The sequence below is a fragment of the Anser cygnoides genome, chromosome 10 (genome assembly GCF_040182565.1).
Source record: "Anser cygnoides isolate HZ-2024a breed goose chromosome 10, Taihu_goose_T2T_genome, whole genome shotgun sequence".
Taxonomy (NCBI): domain Eukaryota; kingdom Metazoa; phylum Chordata; class Aves; order Anseriformes; family Anatidae; genus Anser; species Anser cygnoides.
Genome location: NC_089882.1, coordinates 5,803,816 through 5,821,146, shown reverse-complemented (window position 1 = coordinate 5,821,146; position 17,331 = coordinate 5,803,816). Strand labels below are relative to the sequence as shown.

Sequence of the window (17,331 nt, the reverse complement as noted above, 5' to 3'; positions counted from 1 at the left end):
TGTAGGCAAAAAGCTCCGTGCTGCTCCCCCATCGCTGTTTTGGGCTGCCCAGGGGCTCAGATGGAACCAGACTTCTGCCTGGCATGTGTACTGGCAGCACGACCAGACAGACTGACATGGGGAAAGCATGGAAGCAGTAGCAAGGCAGCGTCTGCTCAGAAGTATGAAAACGTAGCTTTGCTTCTTGCAGTTCAAAGGAAAGAAAAGCAAAGTCCCTCTGTTTTAACCAACAGATCTGTGCAAATCTGACATGATTGGCTCAATGTCAGAAACATTCAGTATCTCTTAGAAAGCAAACCATAAATTAGGAAGTAGTCCTGCAGAAGAAAAAAAAATATAAGTTTTTTTTTTCCTAAGGAAAAGCGCTTGGATTTCACAGAGACAATATTAGTACCTCTCATGTTAAAGACAGGGAAGCCATGTTGTTAAACCATTCGTGACCCTCTGTATTCCCACATAAAGCTCAAATCCACAAACTTTGCTCAGTTACGTTCCAGCACACCTCAAACAAGAAATCAATCCTCCTGAGGGCAGCCACAACACGAGCAGAGGTTACAGGCGTGAGAGGAAAGCGGGAAGGGGCATCACCACATGGCCCCTCTCTCTCCACCCCGGCACTGGAGCTGCTGCCACGAAAACACGCACCTACTCCCAACAGACCCAGACGATAATCCCTTTGATTTACTAACTGGTTCACGTGTCAAGCAGTAGCTGCTCGTTTCAATTAAAGCACACACATATACATCACCCTCCCTTCCCTCAAACCACCCAAACCACCCCTAACTTCAAAGCAGCCAATTCAGATCACTCTTCAGAGCCATCCTCTACAGAGGCCTGATTCAGAAACAGGCATAACCACGTTCACTTGCCAGCAAAACCCCTAAGGAAAAGACCATCAGCTTGAGATTCTGACAGCACCGACTGTTGCTCTTTAGTCCTTCCTCCAGTTCTTCAGCCAGCCCCCTTCTAGGGAGCAAAGCGATGCCTCAAGAGGGATCTTCTCTTTTTTTCTGTTTGCGTTGCATATTCGAGAGCATCCCAGACCTTTATCAAATGAGATGAGTCACAACAACAAAAGGCTTCCTTCTCTCTTTCAAGACAAGTGCTGTCATTACAGCAATTAAAAACATCAACATCGCACTGACTTACTGAAGAGCACGCATTTTGGTAGTTTGGGAACCGTCAGTGATGCCTGCTCTTTGCAACTCCGATGGTGCCAACGCACACTAAAATCACTGGCAGGAGTCACCACTGAGGACAGTCCAGGTGCCTCCTCTCGCCCCCTCACACACAGCAGCATCATTAAGAATGGTCAAGCAGAGCACGTGCTGAGCAGCCACCAAAACAAGTCAGGGACTTCAGGTGCTACTCTGAGTACTGAGCTCAGAAAGGTAAAGAACAACAGCTCAGAAGAGATGCCGTGGCAGAAGGAGAAGACCTGAAAAGCAGCACAGTTCCCAGCACCAAGGACTAGCTGGATTACTGTCTGGCAGAGTGAGAAAGCAAACCTCTGAACTGCTGAATTGGTGCAGTGATAACACAGCACAGCTTCTCATGAATAAACCTATTCTAAAATAAACGAAGCTTTGAGAAAAGCTGAAGCAATCATCCCCAGTAGCAGCAAGAATTCGAAGTTTCCAGTTACAGAGAAACACATACTGCAGCTATTATATTAGCGTACCTCTGGTGCATGCATTTCTAATAACATCTCTACCGTTACCAACTATCTTCTGCTTGCTTTGAAAGCAGAGCTCTGTTAGTAACCTTGGAGCAGAAGTTATTTTAATTCATTCACTGTTAATACTTGAAACCCTTGTATTGCATGCATTATTGTATTTTGTTACCTCCAAGACAGCCAACAAGTAATACCAGGAACAGCAGCTTCCACAGCAGCAGCATCTTCAGTTGTCAAAATTCAGTAGTTTCGGTTCCTTCTCAGATGAACTGCACATTTACTCTTCCGTAGGCAAGGTTTAACCTGTTAAGAGAACAAAGAGGGATGATGATTGGGTTCAAACTTAAGAATTGGCTTCCTTGTAAACATGTTTTTTAATAAATACGAAATGGACAGATGCTCTAAAATGCCTCCTTTTTCCTATGACCAAATCCCAAACAGAAGTGCAGATGTGTATGCATACAAGGTGTTAGAAATTATGTAATTCAGCAGGAGCACAGCTGGCAAGTACGTTGATTTTGTAGTTGCCTGCTTCCTGGCAATCTCTGACATTCATTTATTTGTAAGAAACGGGAGTTTTAAACAAAAAGAGGGTACAAGAGGTACAATCACATATAAAGAACACAAGTTTGAGTTTAGCACAACTATTAGAAGAATTCATTCCGCTTGCCTTGTATACGCTTTACTAACAACAGCCTGAACATGTGCAATAACTGATTTAATTAGAGTCCCATCTACCTTTCCCTTTGTGTTTTACCATGCCAGAGCTGCACTTGATGCGCATAATAGTAGCACAGAAGCCTGAAAAGGAAGATGCAGCAACCAAAAAACCAGAACGTGAGCATGTGGCACTGAGGCACATCAGATGTGATGATATGCCACGAAATGTTTTGCTAGATTCCATTTCTACCTGTGTTACGGGCTCGATTATAAAGGATTTGCCAAGGTCTACTAACTTGAGTATGGCATTCTAATTTTGCTATTTCCTACAAAAGCTTTGCACTAAATTTTCTGAAGTCGTATGACAACTGTGGCCTTTACATTACGTGTGTGTCACTTCCACAGCATCTGTTTTTTTCAGAAGAAGAGTAGCTGGGCAAAATTTGAGGTTCTGCAGTACACAGATCAGGCGAGATCAAATGCTTCCTTCTGGCACTGCAGTCTACGGATCAACGCACAGAAATACGAAGGGCAAAACAACAACCATTAATTCTGAGGTGCCAATCTGAGATGTCTGGACATTTTTTTCCAGTCTATTTCATACCACAGCTAAAAGTTTCTAATATTTCTGGGGATCTAGCATTTGAGTTTCAATCTAGGCACCCCAGGCAGAGAGATCACGCAGAGGATTCCTTTGGACACGTCCCCAGCCCACAACTTTCCAGAAGAATGTAATCTCCCCAGAGAAAGATGGCACTGCTCTCTGCCACCAGAGCTGCATCTTTTCTCTCCCTGCAAGCCCCTGGCTCATGCAGACACCACTACCAACTTGTGTCCTACTCAAGTGGCAGCTGCACGACACAAGCAGGGCGTCCTTTTTTTTTTGTGTGTGTAAAAGCCAAGACCCTGAAGCACTGGTGTGGCAGGAGTCTACCTCACAGTCTAGGAAATGGCCAAAAATCTGCTGCTGAGAAAAACGTTCCTTACGTATCCCTAAGAATAAAGTTCTGAAAGAAATCAAAGCATCAGGAACCAGGAAGCCTCAGCACTGCAGTATTTTGCATGCTGCTTCTGAGGGATCCTGTGCATTTTATTGACTAGAAGTAATAATTGCTGCACAATGCCACCATAATATAATGATAAAACCAGGCTGGCGTAAGCTGCTGGGCTCTAATTGCACTGTATGTTTGCCAAGAGCTTTCCAGAGGTAGGCATGCTCCTTATTTAATGTGCCCTGAAGGCATCTGGTACAGGCTCTGAAAGGGCTGGAGCAAGTTTAGGCTCTACAACAGTTTGCATGCTCAGACAGCAGAAGTCCACGCAGAGAACAAGACAGGAGATACCTGAAGGAGGTGCTTAAACTGAATATTAAAAAACTACACAAACAGGATACAGACTTACTGCAGCTACAGGAACAAGAGGGGTTGGCTGGGAATAAAATTAGAAAAGGCAAAGTAGAGGACAATGAAGCAGAAGGATTAATAATATCATAGAGAAATAATAAAATGGGACTAGGGAAGAGACTAGGAAACAAGGAGAAGAAGCGAGGAAGCTGAAGAAGAGCTTTGACAGAATAGAATTCAATAGAATTTCTCAGATCTGGATGAGCCCAAGTTAAAGTTTCAGTTTGAATTGTAGGAATTCGCAGCGTCACTGAGTCTAAACTGATCAGAAATTCCTGGAACTCAGGAGAGTTGCAAAGACCACGAACAGATTTTTCAGTATTGATTACAAACCACAAAAAAAAAATAAACTGAGGTGCTGACACTAGAGGTCAGCATATCTTTGCAAAGGAAAACAGTTGTTAGAATCTCATCTTGATAAATTATGAGATTAACATTTTAGTTAAAGTCATCTCCACAGGGCATCATAAAAATGAGATGCGCTGATTAGTGTAAAATGTCCCCCAGCCATTTCAAGTACTCGTATCTATTTTTTTGGAAAAAAATAAATTGAAAATATACATTTTTCCCTCAAAATTCAATTGCTAGCTGTGAAAAATCACCCAATATACTTTGTTTCAATGAAGAATACCCACATGGCGGGCTCTAAATCCTTCATGTCCCTGAATCAAGTCTCTGCCTCTTGCAGTTCATATTCTAAGGCTGACACAAACCAACAATGGGATGGCAGGGCTCTGGCTTTGGAGATATAACGGTGTAGTTTCCACACACAGTGGAAAAAAAGTCTGAGTTGAAGAGATTTGCACTTCTGAAAGTGCAAAAGGAATGCAATAAAAACCACTAGAGAAGTGCAACGTTTGCACATAATTTATCAAGCCAGTCTTTCTGCAACTTTTCCAATCTCTACACTTGGCTTCAATAACAAGACAGCCCGGTTCCCTGGGATCGGTCTCTGCTGAGATGAACTCCTCAGAAGTGCTGACTGTACGTGGAAATACCAACTCAAGGCACACCTATCCAATGCTAGAGTTGGCAAAAGAAATACAAGTGTGTATTTAAATTCACTGGAGCTTCTATCGGGATCCTAAGTTCTGAGTTCGTTCCTTACGTTTCCGTGTCTGATGTATGGAAGGTAAGGGAATACATCTTCCATGCAGATCATTTATGAAAGTGAGTGCATTTGCAAACCTGAGTATTTTAAGGGATAAACAAGATCCAAGCCAGCCCATGAAAACCCACGTGTTTTTCACACTGGTCTGCTCGAGGAGCCTAGCAGCATGCCTCACCTAAAGCAGCACCACGAAGGCTTCCGCGCCGCTCAGCGGATCTCAGTATTTCAATAACGTTAATTCAACTCTGACAACATCCATTTGCAAGCAGGCAAATCTCGAGACAAAGGTATCTGAGTAAATTCGTTTTGGAGACGGCAAGGCTTTGAAAAAGCGAGCTACAGTACAAGTACTGAATGTGATGGGGCCACTACTGGTAACGTCCCACTGGAAGAAACACGAGCATGTCTAGTATACCTGTGTTAAACTCTAGATAAATGAGAATTAACCAATTAAAAGCTAAGAATCATGACAAAATACAGTTAAAAACCCTACTAAGCAATACCGTGGCTTGTTCCAAAGAAAAGTTTAAAAGGTGCTCCAAGGAGAACTGTGGCTGGTCCAACTCCTTTGGGGGCTCATTAGGTCTTTGTTCCACAACCGCATGTAGCACTACTCATTAGCAGGCAGCCTTTGCAGGCTTGTAGCAGTTGTTAGGCTGCCTGTGGCTCTTACTCAGCCTTCCTGTCCCTACAGGGATATCAGCACTAGACAAATCATCCTGATGAAGCTGGACTGTAAGCATAAAAAGACGAGGAGAAAGTTTTAGATGAACTCCACCATTAACAATCACTAAGTAGGATTAAAGTCATCTACAGTGTGTCATTAGCAGAGACTTAATTAAAAGCATCACAGACATTCTTAACAAGATGAATTTACAAAAGCTTAAAAGAGAAGTACCAGCAACTGTTCTGTGGAGAGTTGCGCTACAACTTCTCTTGTCTTACTGCATTTATTGACTCTTTCAGCCACGGTCCCGCTTCCCCTGCCCATATATCATTTGCACTTGATATAAGCCTTGTGAGCTTTATGGTACAGGGACCACGTGGATGGTTCTAGTCTACAGAACATCTTCCCTAACACTATACTTGTCCTTCTTTTTCCCACTGGAACAAAGAATAATTGTAATAAATGAATGCCCACTCTCAATATATAATCATCTCTCTACAAACAGCACCACAGTGCATCTCTACCTTATTTATATCTTTTATTCTTGTTACTGAGGAGCTCTCTGAGCATACCAGCCAGGCTCCTGAGCCCAACACCCACAGTTCCTCCACTGAAGAGCAATACCCACTAAAGAAAGCTGTAACTCGGCTGAGCCTTTTACCACAAACAGTTGTTCCATGTCAACAAAAGCAGAGAAATTGCAAAGAGAAAAGAATTACAGAATGACATTTATCTTAAAGTTCCTCAGGAATCCTACCTTATCGTAAGACCACCAGCTTTTACAAGTCTGCGCATTAACCTTTGTGCCAGCAATTTGAGAGCCTCTTTAAATCTAGCCAGAGGTCTTTGCTTTGCACAAACAGTTTGACCACCCGTGGAGACTGCCTACCTAAATCAATTTCGGTACACCTATGGGAAAGCTTCACAAAGGAACTAGCTTTGCATTTTTTCCTTAAGTACAGGGGAAAGAAAGCATCAGATTTCTTTCAACTTTTTCTGTTAAATCAATTACATGATAAAATTTAAAATTAATAAGTCGTTATAAGCGATACTAACTCCATTCCCAAGCCACACGGAATACAGTTATCCTGAACACAGTGAATCAAGTTTGGTATGTTTAGTTACTGCCATTCAGAACTACATTATATATTTTTTGCATTGGTACAGTGGAGGTATTGCACTGATAGCAAGTTAACCTTTTAAATGCAAAATATAGACATTTAAGAAAAAGTCACATCGCTTTTTTTCTACTTTACTTCAGGAAACGGCTTTCATATTTACCAATCCATGGATGATGAGAGAAAGCATATTTGCACAGAAGTTCACTCTTAAAGTTTCCCCTGATACTGTCTGCTTTTTCTGCCCAGCAAGTCAGCAGAAACCACTACATTTCAAGAAACCGCTCTCAAGTCATGCCATGTGATTAACCGGTTTCATCAGAAACATCACAAAACCAAACATTTGATGTTTTCTTACCATGTTCTTTGAAAGGTTTGGGTACAGAAGACGTAGCATAGAAACAAAACAACAATACAGACAGACGTCTATTCCCAAATGAAATATCAGGCCATTTTGTCTTATAGGCACCTTATTCTCTGACAGTGTTAAGTGCACAGGCATCGGCTAAGACATTGCACGGTACGGTCCTGATAGGGAAATGCAGACTGAGTTCTTGCTGCCTCTCGCTGGCTGTAGAGCCCTGAGGAGCAGGCTTGGAGGTGGCTGCAGTGCTCATCTGCATACGGACTTTCTGTGCCCTAGTTACCATCAAGCTCACTTCCAGTTTCCAAGTAAAACGTTACCTTCAATGCCAAAAATAATGCCTCCGCTTCATGTGGTAGGCTGGGCATTTTTAGTGCACCAAGACTTTCAGGCTGCCGCTTCTTTGTAAAGATTCTCGACCCACAGTAATGAGGAGCCATGTCTATTCAGCAAAACGAGAAGTTTGAAGTTGCCCACAAGTGTTATTAAACTTTAAAATATATATATTTCACATTCAGTCATCGCCAAAAGCTAACTTCTGCTGCTACTTCAAATACCTCTGGTTATTACCCTTATACAGATACACTCCTCAACACTTCAGTAGATTACTGAATGCCTTCCCAAAATGCATGCACACAATGTCCATACAACAGCCTCTTGGATTTCACAATTCTACCATTTAACATGCAGTAATGTTAACATCTCAATATACTCTTGGTGACACAACCTGTGCTCTGTCCATCAATGCTTCCTTTCTTGGAATACGATTTCAAACAGCATCAACTTCCAAAAGCTTTATTTCTTTTCCTTCTGTCTAAAAATCCCTCCAGAAGAATGACTCGTCACAAAAAAAAAACAATACGTATTTTCTGTTATTTTCAGGCTCCTGTTCCTATAATTTGTATGCCCCAAGCTTTCCCCCTGCGATTTACCAATTTCAGACACCCTTTTGATAACACGTATGGGTCATCACCTTTAACCAGGTGTCCCAAGACAGGTACTTCAAGGGTCGGAAATTCTTTGATCCCAGATGAGCGGACATCGTGAGTCGGTTAAAAATAATCTAAGGCTCTAGAATCATGATAAAGTTACTGATATGGAATTGGATGAACTATGCCTTGTGTAGCACCCAACTACTCTGTTTCCATCTCCATGCCTCCAATGACTACGGGGTCTGCCCAGAGCTCTCACTGACCTCCTGCACCTCAGGATAGCGAAGTGATGCTTCCGATGAGCCAATACTTCGGCCTGAAAATACAACTGACCTTTGGCAGCTCGGGTGACTTTTATTAGCCCTTCCTCACTCCCTTGCAAGTAGCACACTATTTGTTTCAAAACACTTTTGGTTCTACCTCCTATAAATCACGACTTCAAAAGTTTGTCTTACCCTGCACGGTTGCCAAAATACAACTCATCCCTTCCCACCGCACAAACAGTTGGAGTTTGATGCTCCTTGGCCAGAGCCAAGGAGCATCAAAGGACGTGAACACCTCACCCTGTCGCAGTCTGCATTAGCGCCCACTCTGCAGGCAGCTGGCCAGGGAGCCCCGTGAGGGCTGAGCGGCACCTAAGTGCCAGGACTTCAGTTGCACCTCTCAAGCCAGGCTGCCACTGGGGCCCTTGTGGCTTTCCACTGCAGCTTGGACTCCACTTTGCTTTTAAATGGAAAAGAGGTCCAAGATTTCACATTTTAAAAGCTTTAAATTAATAAATTTTAATGCAGACTTTTTCAGCCAATTTACTCAGAGCAAGAAAGGGCAGATTTTCCTGCACTGTGCTTCAGGTGTCCAATTGTCAGGTTTTGTGCGTTTTTTTTTCCCCTCCCCCTTCACATAACTTACCAGGAAGTGACCACAAAGGAAAGTACATCAAAAACCCATACAGCCAGGTGAGATGCATTGCTCCACGTCAACAGTGATTAAAAACATTTCACCTTTGCAAAATCTTCATTTTTCCTCCCTCCAAGGAGAAGCAAGCTAGAAAGAAGAGATGACCCATAAGCAAGCAGATTTAGGATAGACCCCACAGGCTTGTTTTCTGCTGCAGATAGGCAGAGGAAGAAACCTGCAGGTGAGCAAAGGGGATCCTCTTTGGTTTCTTCTTTTGCTACGAGACATATACAGTTTCGCCATGATAGGCAAGGCCGAAAGGTGTCACACACCAATGAGCTAGCGGTAAATTCTTGTTTTTAAATATCAGCAGAGACCTCAGGGTACGAAATAAACATTAATCTGCATGTGCTGGGTGACCTTTACTGAAAGCTAAACTCAGCGTGAAGACACGGAGCAGTGTGGGTGGGGAAGCCACCAGCAGCAGGGCTGCCTGGAAAGCCTTTGGCAAGGATGCTCAGCACATCCTTCAGCCGGGCTTACCTCCCAGTCACCGAATGCAAACGCTGCACCACGCGTGGCTCTCCACCTCAAGGCAGCCACATTCAGGAATAACTCTAATCAAGCAGTTTTACGTGGCTGAAGATAACACAGACAGCACTCAGGGAAACGAGGCACGGCAGTCCCACTCCGAGACCCGGACCTCACACAGCCCGCGGCAGGACAGAGCCCATTTCACCACTGCTCAGCAGAGCAGGGCCGCAACGCCCGTCCTGCAGCTGGACAGCAGAACCCCAGTGGGAAAGATGTACTGTTTAATTGTAAAAGAAGAATAAATTCTTGAGGAGTAAGATACTAGGAAGGGCAAAACGGCATAAATACTTCAAGTATACTGGCACAAGAGGAAAAGAATCATATATATTTTATAGAATATATTAAAATATTAATATATATAAACATACATTTTGTATGTAATCTTACTAGCCTTCTCTTATACTTTTAAAATACATATAGCCCGGGAATAGAGGAGTGAGTGAGAAGAATTCACCAATTTCAGCATGGAAGTGAGCTTCAGGAGATATGGTCACAGGTACCCTTAATCTAAGTCTGTGATTATCTCACTCCGAGTCACATGCAAGAGAATAATCCCCTGCAGGATAGAGCACTGATGTGAAAAGAAAGAAAAGCTCAAAGTCACAGCTGAATGGTTACATCTGAACCCATTTCAGCACTTCCTCCCTACCCCCCCATTTCTTACCCAAGACCTAGGCAGCTTAATCTGCATTGATGTCTATGAAGTTTCACTTTGAAAGTTACTCAGCCTGAGACACTTTCCTCTCATATGAATAGAAATAAAGTTCTTAAGTATTTTTATGCAAAGTTTTCTTTTTTAAAGAAAGTATGAGATATTGCCTGAAAACTTGAATACTGCATTTCAGCCAAATTTCAAACTAGTACCAGACATATTAACCCCCAAATGAGATTATTAAAAGGAAAAAAAAAAAACACACCACAAACTGCACCAACAGACAGAATAACACCCACTGGAGAACATGATAAAGCAGTTACAGATGTTCAGTTGATTACTACAGCTGATTAGCTTGAACACACCAGTGCACTGTATAACTGAATCAAACCATGTCACGGTTACTATTAAGACCAGACGATATGGTATTTCTTAATCATTTTATTTAAACAAAACACTCCCCCTGCCTTCTCCCACTCCTTGCTTTCTCTCTTTTGCCCCCCACAGCCCAACTCCCCTTCACCCCAGGGTTACTGTTTAAGGAATTACAGCACCAATTTACACACACGCTTTCTTGGCTGCCTCACCACTAGTAGGAAGACCATACCCAGACCCCCACGCTGGAAAGTAGAGGGGAGGAAGGAGGAAACAGTGAACAATGAAGCGACAGCAGGTAATCTGAGCTCTGCGTAATTTAGGGATTATAGTTATTATTCAGGTATCCCTGTTACTTATGTCTCCAGGAAGGAAATTGAGTCTCAACATAAGACCATGATTTGAAACAAGCAGAACGCAAGAAATTGAATTTCAACTGAATTTTCTTCCATTAACGCTAGGAAGAACTTCAGGGTCTAGCCCAAGATTAATGCACACAAAGGTTCTGTGCCACAAAATGGCCACAAAAAGCAGTAATGAGCAAACGTTAGACTTGTTAGCCAAAATGGCTGCAAAACGTCCCATTTATACTTCCCACATAAGACGACTTCACTTCCATGCTAAAAATGGAGTGGGCTTGACAAAAGCAGTGCGTAAATTACTTAACAAGATCTCTTTAAATATCAGTACAAGGTTAGATGTGGTAACAACTACAGTGGCTTTGCAGGATACATTTGACAGCTTCAGTTTAAAAAAAATGGAGCAGAGAGCTAAACTGAAAATACAGAGATAACATTTAATGGCAATGAACTTAAGAATATCGGAAGTACTGAAAGATCAATTTCCTGACTGAGGAGCTAAATTCAAATTAGGAAATCTCTGGCTGACAGAGGTTCCGAAAACCATGGAAGGAGGAGGAGAAGGGGGAGGAAGGTTAATTTGGTTTGTAAAGTATTAAAAGTAATTTTATACAAAATGCCCTGGCAGGAAAACAAATCTGCAGGAAGGTCAAACAGACAGATAACAAGGAATTTTCAAAAATCCAAATTTAGTTCTTTAGGTTCAGGAGTTCTATTTCATCTCATTTATAATCTTGTTCTGAAATCATTCATGGCTGCCAAAGCAAGTTTGAGATGCAGCTTCAGAACACCTATGTCTGAATTAAACCTGAAGCTTTTCTAACCAAAAAGCTTATACTTTTCTTCTCTACGTCTCAAATCTCACTTTACCTTTTCTTTACAGAGAAAAAAATGCACTTCTACAGCATCTAATAGGGAAGTAGCAACAAGTTCCTGACGCCAGAAGATGCAATTTTTCTTTTGGACCTCCAAGGTTCACTTCACGTCTTAATATACTTGGCATTGCTCTCACTATTAATCGTGTATTGCAGACTAAAAGAAAGTGCCTGTCCAGAAATGACCTCAAACTAAATTCATAATTCTTTAAGAACTAATAAACCCACTGAATCAGAAAGCTCAGCCCTTCCTCAGCAGGCTACAAGCAGGCTACAAGCAGGCAAGTTTCCTTACTCCCTTTCACAAGATTCACTACTGCCTTTTATTTAAAGCACTGCGTGGAAATTGTTTAATATATATTTTAACAACATACCCGTGTTTTGAGCCAGAAAAAGGCCAGTAGACAACAGAAATGAACAGCTATGCTAGAGACATGGTGCATAGCTTAAAAAGCCATCACTGGTCATATACAACTTCCATCTGTGATGGAGCTTGTACTACCCTACACTACAGGCAAAGGAGCAAAGACTTCTGGACAGTCCTACGTAACATGTTCCTAATCCCCAAGACTGAGAGGAAGCAACCCTTAGCACTTTCCAGATGCTGCTACAAGTCTTCCTACAGAAGACCAGAGTTCTTCAATCACATTTTTTTCTGGAGTTACCCTCATCAACAGGAAATACCTTCTGTGAGGAGTATGAGACTCACGTGTACTCAACATGTATTACGTGGGGTCTTACTCTTCCTCATAGGAAGAAATTATTTACAATTGAATAAGAATTTTCAATAGTCAGATCTCCATTATATGGCATGAAAGACATTGGAATTACTAAAAATATTTGGGATGCCTCTGCATCCTTCACTGCATGGGACAGAGAATGAGAAGATTGGAACGTAGCCTGAAACAGCCCCTTCAAGAACAGATTATGCCTAGTTTTGAAGGGGTATTATTAAAGCAAGAATATAAAGCATAAGCTGGTCTACAAAAAGCCTTGTACAAGAGTATTTGAAGCTGTGCCTACAATGCACGTTTCCAAGTCATAAAAAGTAATTTTAGTTCTTCAAAGGCTTGTGGAGCTTTTTTTTTTTAATCTAACAAGACCATTAAATTCAACTAACCACACAACGAATCCAGGAAGCAGTTTTCAAGGCCTAGTATTAAGGGAGGCTTTCAAGACTTCTTTCACATTCTTACAATACTAATTAGATCTACACATATTTAACTAGCAGAGGAGAAGAATGCCATAACAGAACTTTGGCAACTGATGATAAAGCCTTGCTGTAATTTTTTTCTAGAAGTACCAACTTTTAGTAAGAAAAGTCCAGAGTATGTAAAATACAGCCCAGCGAATCAAAGTAGGGTTTTGTATGCATATACCCACACACGTGTGTACACACATATATATACATACACACACATCTTTATCTAAAGAAGCTAAGTCTTCCACACAATGCACGGAAAATCTGTGGAGTGTATCAGGATGCATCAACCAGGAGTCTGCAGCATTCACAAAGAACAAGATAAATAACACGAATAATGAAGCATGCTCAAAATTTGGGCTGCACACAGTTGCCAAGCGAGCTGGCACTGGATCCAGAGCTGAAGGAGGCCTGTGGGGGACACTGGGATGGCTGGAGGGGACTGGGGAGAGCACTGGGGAGTCCAGTGAGGCCTTCAGGAGGTGCTAGAGCTCACTGCAGGGCCCTGGAGGCCTCCAGAGGGTCTCAGAGAGCACTGAGGGGGCCACATAGGCCTGGAGGCCGCACTGGAAGGCCTCTAGGGAATCCTTGAGGACACTGGGGTCACTGGGAGGCTTTTGGGGGCAGCTAGAATGCACTGGGTGGCCCTGGGAGACCCGAGGCTGCAGGCCCACAGGCCTGCGGAGGGAGGACCCAGCTGCTAAGACCGGGGGCAATAAAGACACACACCAGGGCAGGTTGGTCGTGACATCCCCCAGGTGACTGCTGCTGGCTCTTTGTGTGGAACATTCCCCAGCACAAGTCCTTTAACATGTTAACGTGGAGACATAAGAGTAAATAACAGCAAAAGGTGGACCAAAAATACCTCGGAAAGAATTCTGCTGCCAAAGCAAGAATTAAAGAAAAACAGAAGTGTGAACTATCACTTTTCTTCTCCTCAGTTCATAAAAGTAACACTGCACGTTTTCATAAGTCCATTTTTAGGTTAAATTTCACATATATAAACATGGAAAGTGTAAATGCATAAAATTTAGCATGTAAATGTTACATGGCAGTAACATTAATATTCCTCTTATGCAAATAAAAGAAGTGTCTCTGCTGCAATACCTGTTTTAATTTCATTTTATTTTCACGTGTGCTATTTAGTTAGTTCAAATCACTATGCAATACTGCTTCCCAAGAAAGACAGGCACAAATTAATCCAAGTAGGATATGCTCATTCCTATCTTAGTTAGACTTTCTGCACAAGTCCTTTTGGAAAGGAAGAATGGGATCAAAAGGGGATGTGAATCCTTACAATTTAGAAGTTGCACGGAATTCTAATTAGAATTGCATGCCACTAATGCTCGGCAGTGCTTAACCCTCACACTGATGCACTTGAAGTTTTTCTGAAAGCCAGGTAGAAACAGGGATTCTTCCCTCAGCTGACTGCTGAAGAGAACCAAGCATTGGGAGAAGATTCCCTTTGTTACAGTATTTAAAGGGTCACGAGGATAAAGGAGATTATTTTCTTCTGCTTACTTTGCTAAGATACCTGTAGCGAAAGATGGTATTTTTCCCTTCTGGATGATGTTGTATACATCAAGTACAATAAATTCCTAGCCTGGTTCTCTTAAAAATGTCACTCTGGACTTATCTGCTTGAAAGAGAATCTTTGGGCACAAAAGAAACTCAGCCACAGAAACATGGGTTATGCAAGCCCCACTGCAGTAAGCAGCAGTGAGAGATGAGGTTTCCAGTCTCTGTTGTTGTTCTTAGGCTTATATTATGTGAAGCAAATAAATTATTAAGCTCTGAACTGTCCATTATTTAAACTTGGATGGCAGCTCAAGTCCTACGCATAAGGCCAAACACGGTTTGGCTCCTGCATCTGTTTTGCTAGAACAATTGAGACAACTTGAACCTGTGTCTGTGATTTTTATGTTTAAGGCTTCCGTATAATTCTCTTCCCACCATAACGGGAAGGCTGCAGGAGCAGCTGGACACCTCCGCCCCACCAGCACCCGATGCTCCCAGGGAGGCAATGCACTCAGGGTGGCGTGCTCAGTGATCTAAGGGCTCAGACAGAACCTCAACTACATCCAGAACCCACAGCCATGTCCATCTCTGAATCAAAAGGGACTGCAGAAAACTTCAGGTTTAATCTCACCAAATGCTTAGTACCCTTACTACTATTTACTGTCACTTTTTTGCATGTTTTACTGATTTTTATTTATTTTTTATTTATTATTAACTCACAACTATACCAAAGGTCAGGGAGCTTTTTGCTCTTTCAGGAAAACAGACAGACATGAGCAGTTAACTATGCAAGTTATCCAAATCTATAGACTTAAGATGCTCAGATGCTGGAAGAAGAAATGATTATATGGTAATATAGCTTAACAGCAGGAAGCACGAGGTGGTAGAGCTTTGCTACTACCTTAAGCTGCTTAGCTTCAGATAAGGAGCTTATGCAACTTTCCTAACTCTGAAGTACCTTCAGCAAGTGATACCAAAGCAGTTTTCAAGTTAAGTTACACTCAGGACTGATGCCTCTTGAGTAATGTTATTCTGCCCTCTTACTGAGGAAAGAAGGGGGTGAAAACTATCCACCCACTAAAACCTAGGTCAAGTTTAGTAAAGGAGGCAAGTGCCCTATTTGCTTTCCTTGATGCTTCCCTTGTATGAAACAGCGTATCTGCACAGTAAGCCCAGCTTCTGGGAGCATGAACAAGACTGTTCTGCAGTTTCCAAACAGAGCCTGACTAAGCAGCAGCTGCTTTGCCATCCCTCTGCAAATAGTTGTAAAAATAACACGAGTATAAGTATTGTAAGTATTCTAGTCAGAGAACAGACTTCTGATAAACTATTTGGTTTATTTTCATATGAAACATCCTATCAGCCCACGATGGATTCAGTCAAGAATATTCTTGGTACAGGATTGGATAAAGACAAAGCCTTTAATCTTGCAGCTAGTCTTCAGCTGAAGAAAGCTGGGACCTAAGTGAAAAAGGCACTACACTCTTCCCAAAAGCTGTTGAAGAAAATATGAGAAAATGTGAGGAAGAGTCCGAGATGCCTTTTTCAGCCCCAGCACCTCATGCAAGACACCAGGTGAGGACACGGCGCTCCCCCTGGGGGTGGCAGATGCACGGGTTCTCGAGGTGGCCGTGACCACTCACCTCTCCAACCAGGGACCTCCCAGTGTGTTTCTTGGTGAAGATCCACTTATTTCAGCTGCTTTTTGAAGATCAATGATAAAGAAAGGATCTGCAGAAGGGCTTTATGGTGCACGGGTGCTAGTACCTGATGAAATACTGCAGCTTTCAATCTGGATTTCAAAGTGTGAACCACAGTTAACATGGCAAGGAAGAGCTTACTACAAAACAAAGTGCCAAGCAAGAGCCAAAATCTTATTTTGTTCTCCCAAGGAGAAGAGGGAAGGAAGCCCTATTAGTTCTTCATATAACAGTCACACAAAAATAGCACAGTTAAATATTATACCGCTTCTGTTTGCATTTTAAGCTTATCAAGGAAAAAGGATTTTCAAGTAGACTAAACTACATCATTTAAAGCGCTAGAATCACAGCTCTTTCCCAGAACTATACAGATGCTTATTTTCTTTAGCAATACAATAGCAAAGATAGTCAACATGAGACTCAAAATCCAATAGTTACAACGATTCTAGTGAGAAACGGATGAACTGGAAGATCTATAAACAGATTAAGCTAAACATCTAAAAGGAAAACTACTGTACATGCGTAACTACATCAATAATTGTATTTGATTCCACAAACCATTTGCCCATTCTTTGGAAGGCTTCATCACTTCTTTCTGGTATAATTTCAGCAGAATTTTGCTGAATAAGAATGACGCTGGAAAAGCAGCAATATTCTTCTTGTTACTGCTATGCGACAAAGCACAATGCAAAATGAGGGGTGGGGAGCAGGGCAGAAGGAAAATAAATACGTTTTATATTAATTTAGCTGCTTCTGAGACAAAAGCTCAACTAGGTAAGAGTTAGAGTTAAAAAAAGATAAAAAATAAAAAAAATAGATGTCCAAGAGTGAGCAGCTGCTGTCCTTTACCTTGTCAGAAAGAGTGAGCCATGGAGCTGCACTTCCCTTACAGCTGGGTGGCAGTGGCCACAGAGCTCACCAGCATTACCAGCATCACACAGCGTTACCAGCATTTATTGGACGGGTCTGAGTGTGGGTCCAAGTTAGCTGATGCCTAACCTCAGGGAAGAAAAAAAGAGTTCTCATCCCGAGTTCAGGGAACCATTTGGTCAAGTACATACACTTTTTTTTTATTATTTTTTCATAAATAAGATCTTCAGTGTACAAGAAGAAAGCATGTGTTTTCTCTGGTGGAAAGAGTTCAGCACACAGAGAGGCTATTCATATGCCACTAATGATGTGCACACAAGCCTAATGAGTACACAGAACATCTCTGTACAATCAATAAAT

The 17,331-nt window shown here is 42.1% G+C and overlaps 1 protein-coding gene across 3 annotated transcripts in view; it reads right to left on the bottom strand.

Annotated features, from left to right (window-relative positions):
- Positions 1–17,331, bottom strand: part of LOC106035491 (contactin-3) — a 97,348-nt gene that overhangs the window by 70,576 nt on the left and 9,441 nt on the right. For all 3 annotated transcript variants that reach the window (XM_048071513.2, XM_048071525.2, XM_067003032.1), the window contains exon 2: positions 1,845–1,978. In XM_048071513.2, coding sequence (XP_047927470.2) covers positions 1,845–1,899 — 55 coding nt within the window. In that variant the 5' untranslated portion in view covers positions 1,900–1,978. The remainder of the gene's footprint in view (positions 1–1,844; positions 1,979–17,331) is intronic.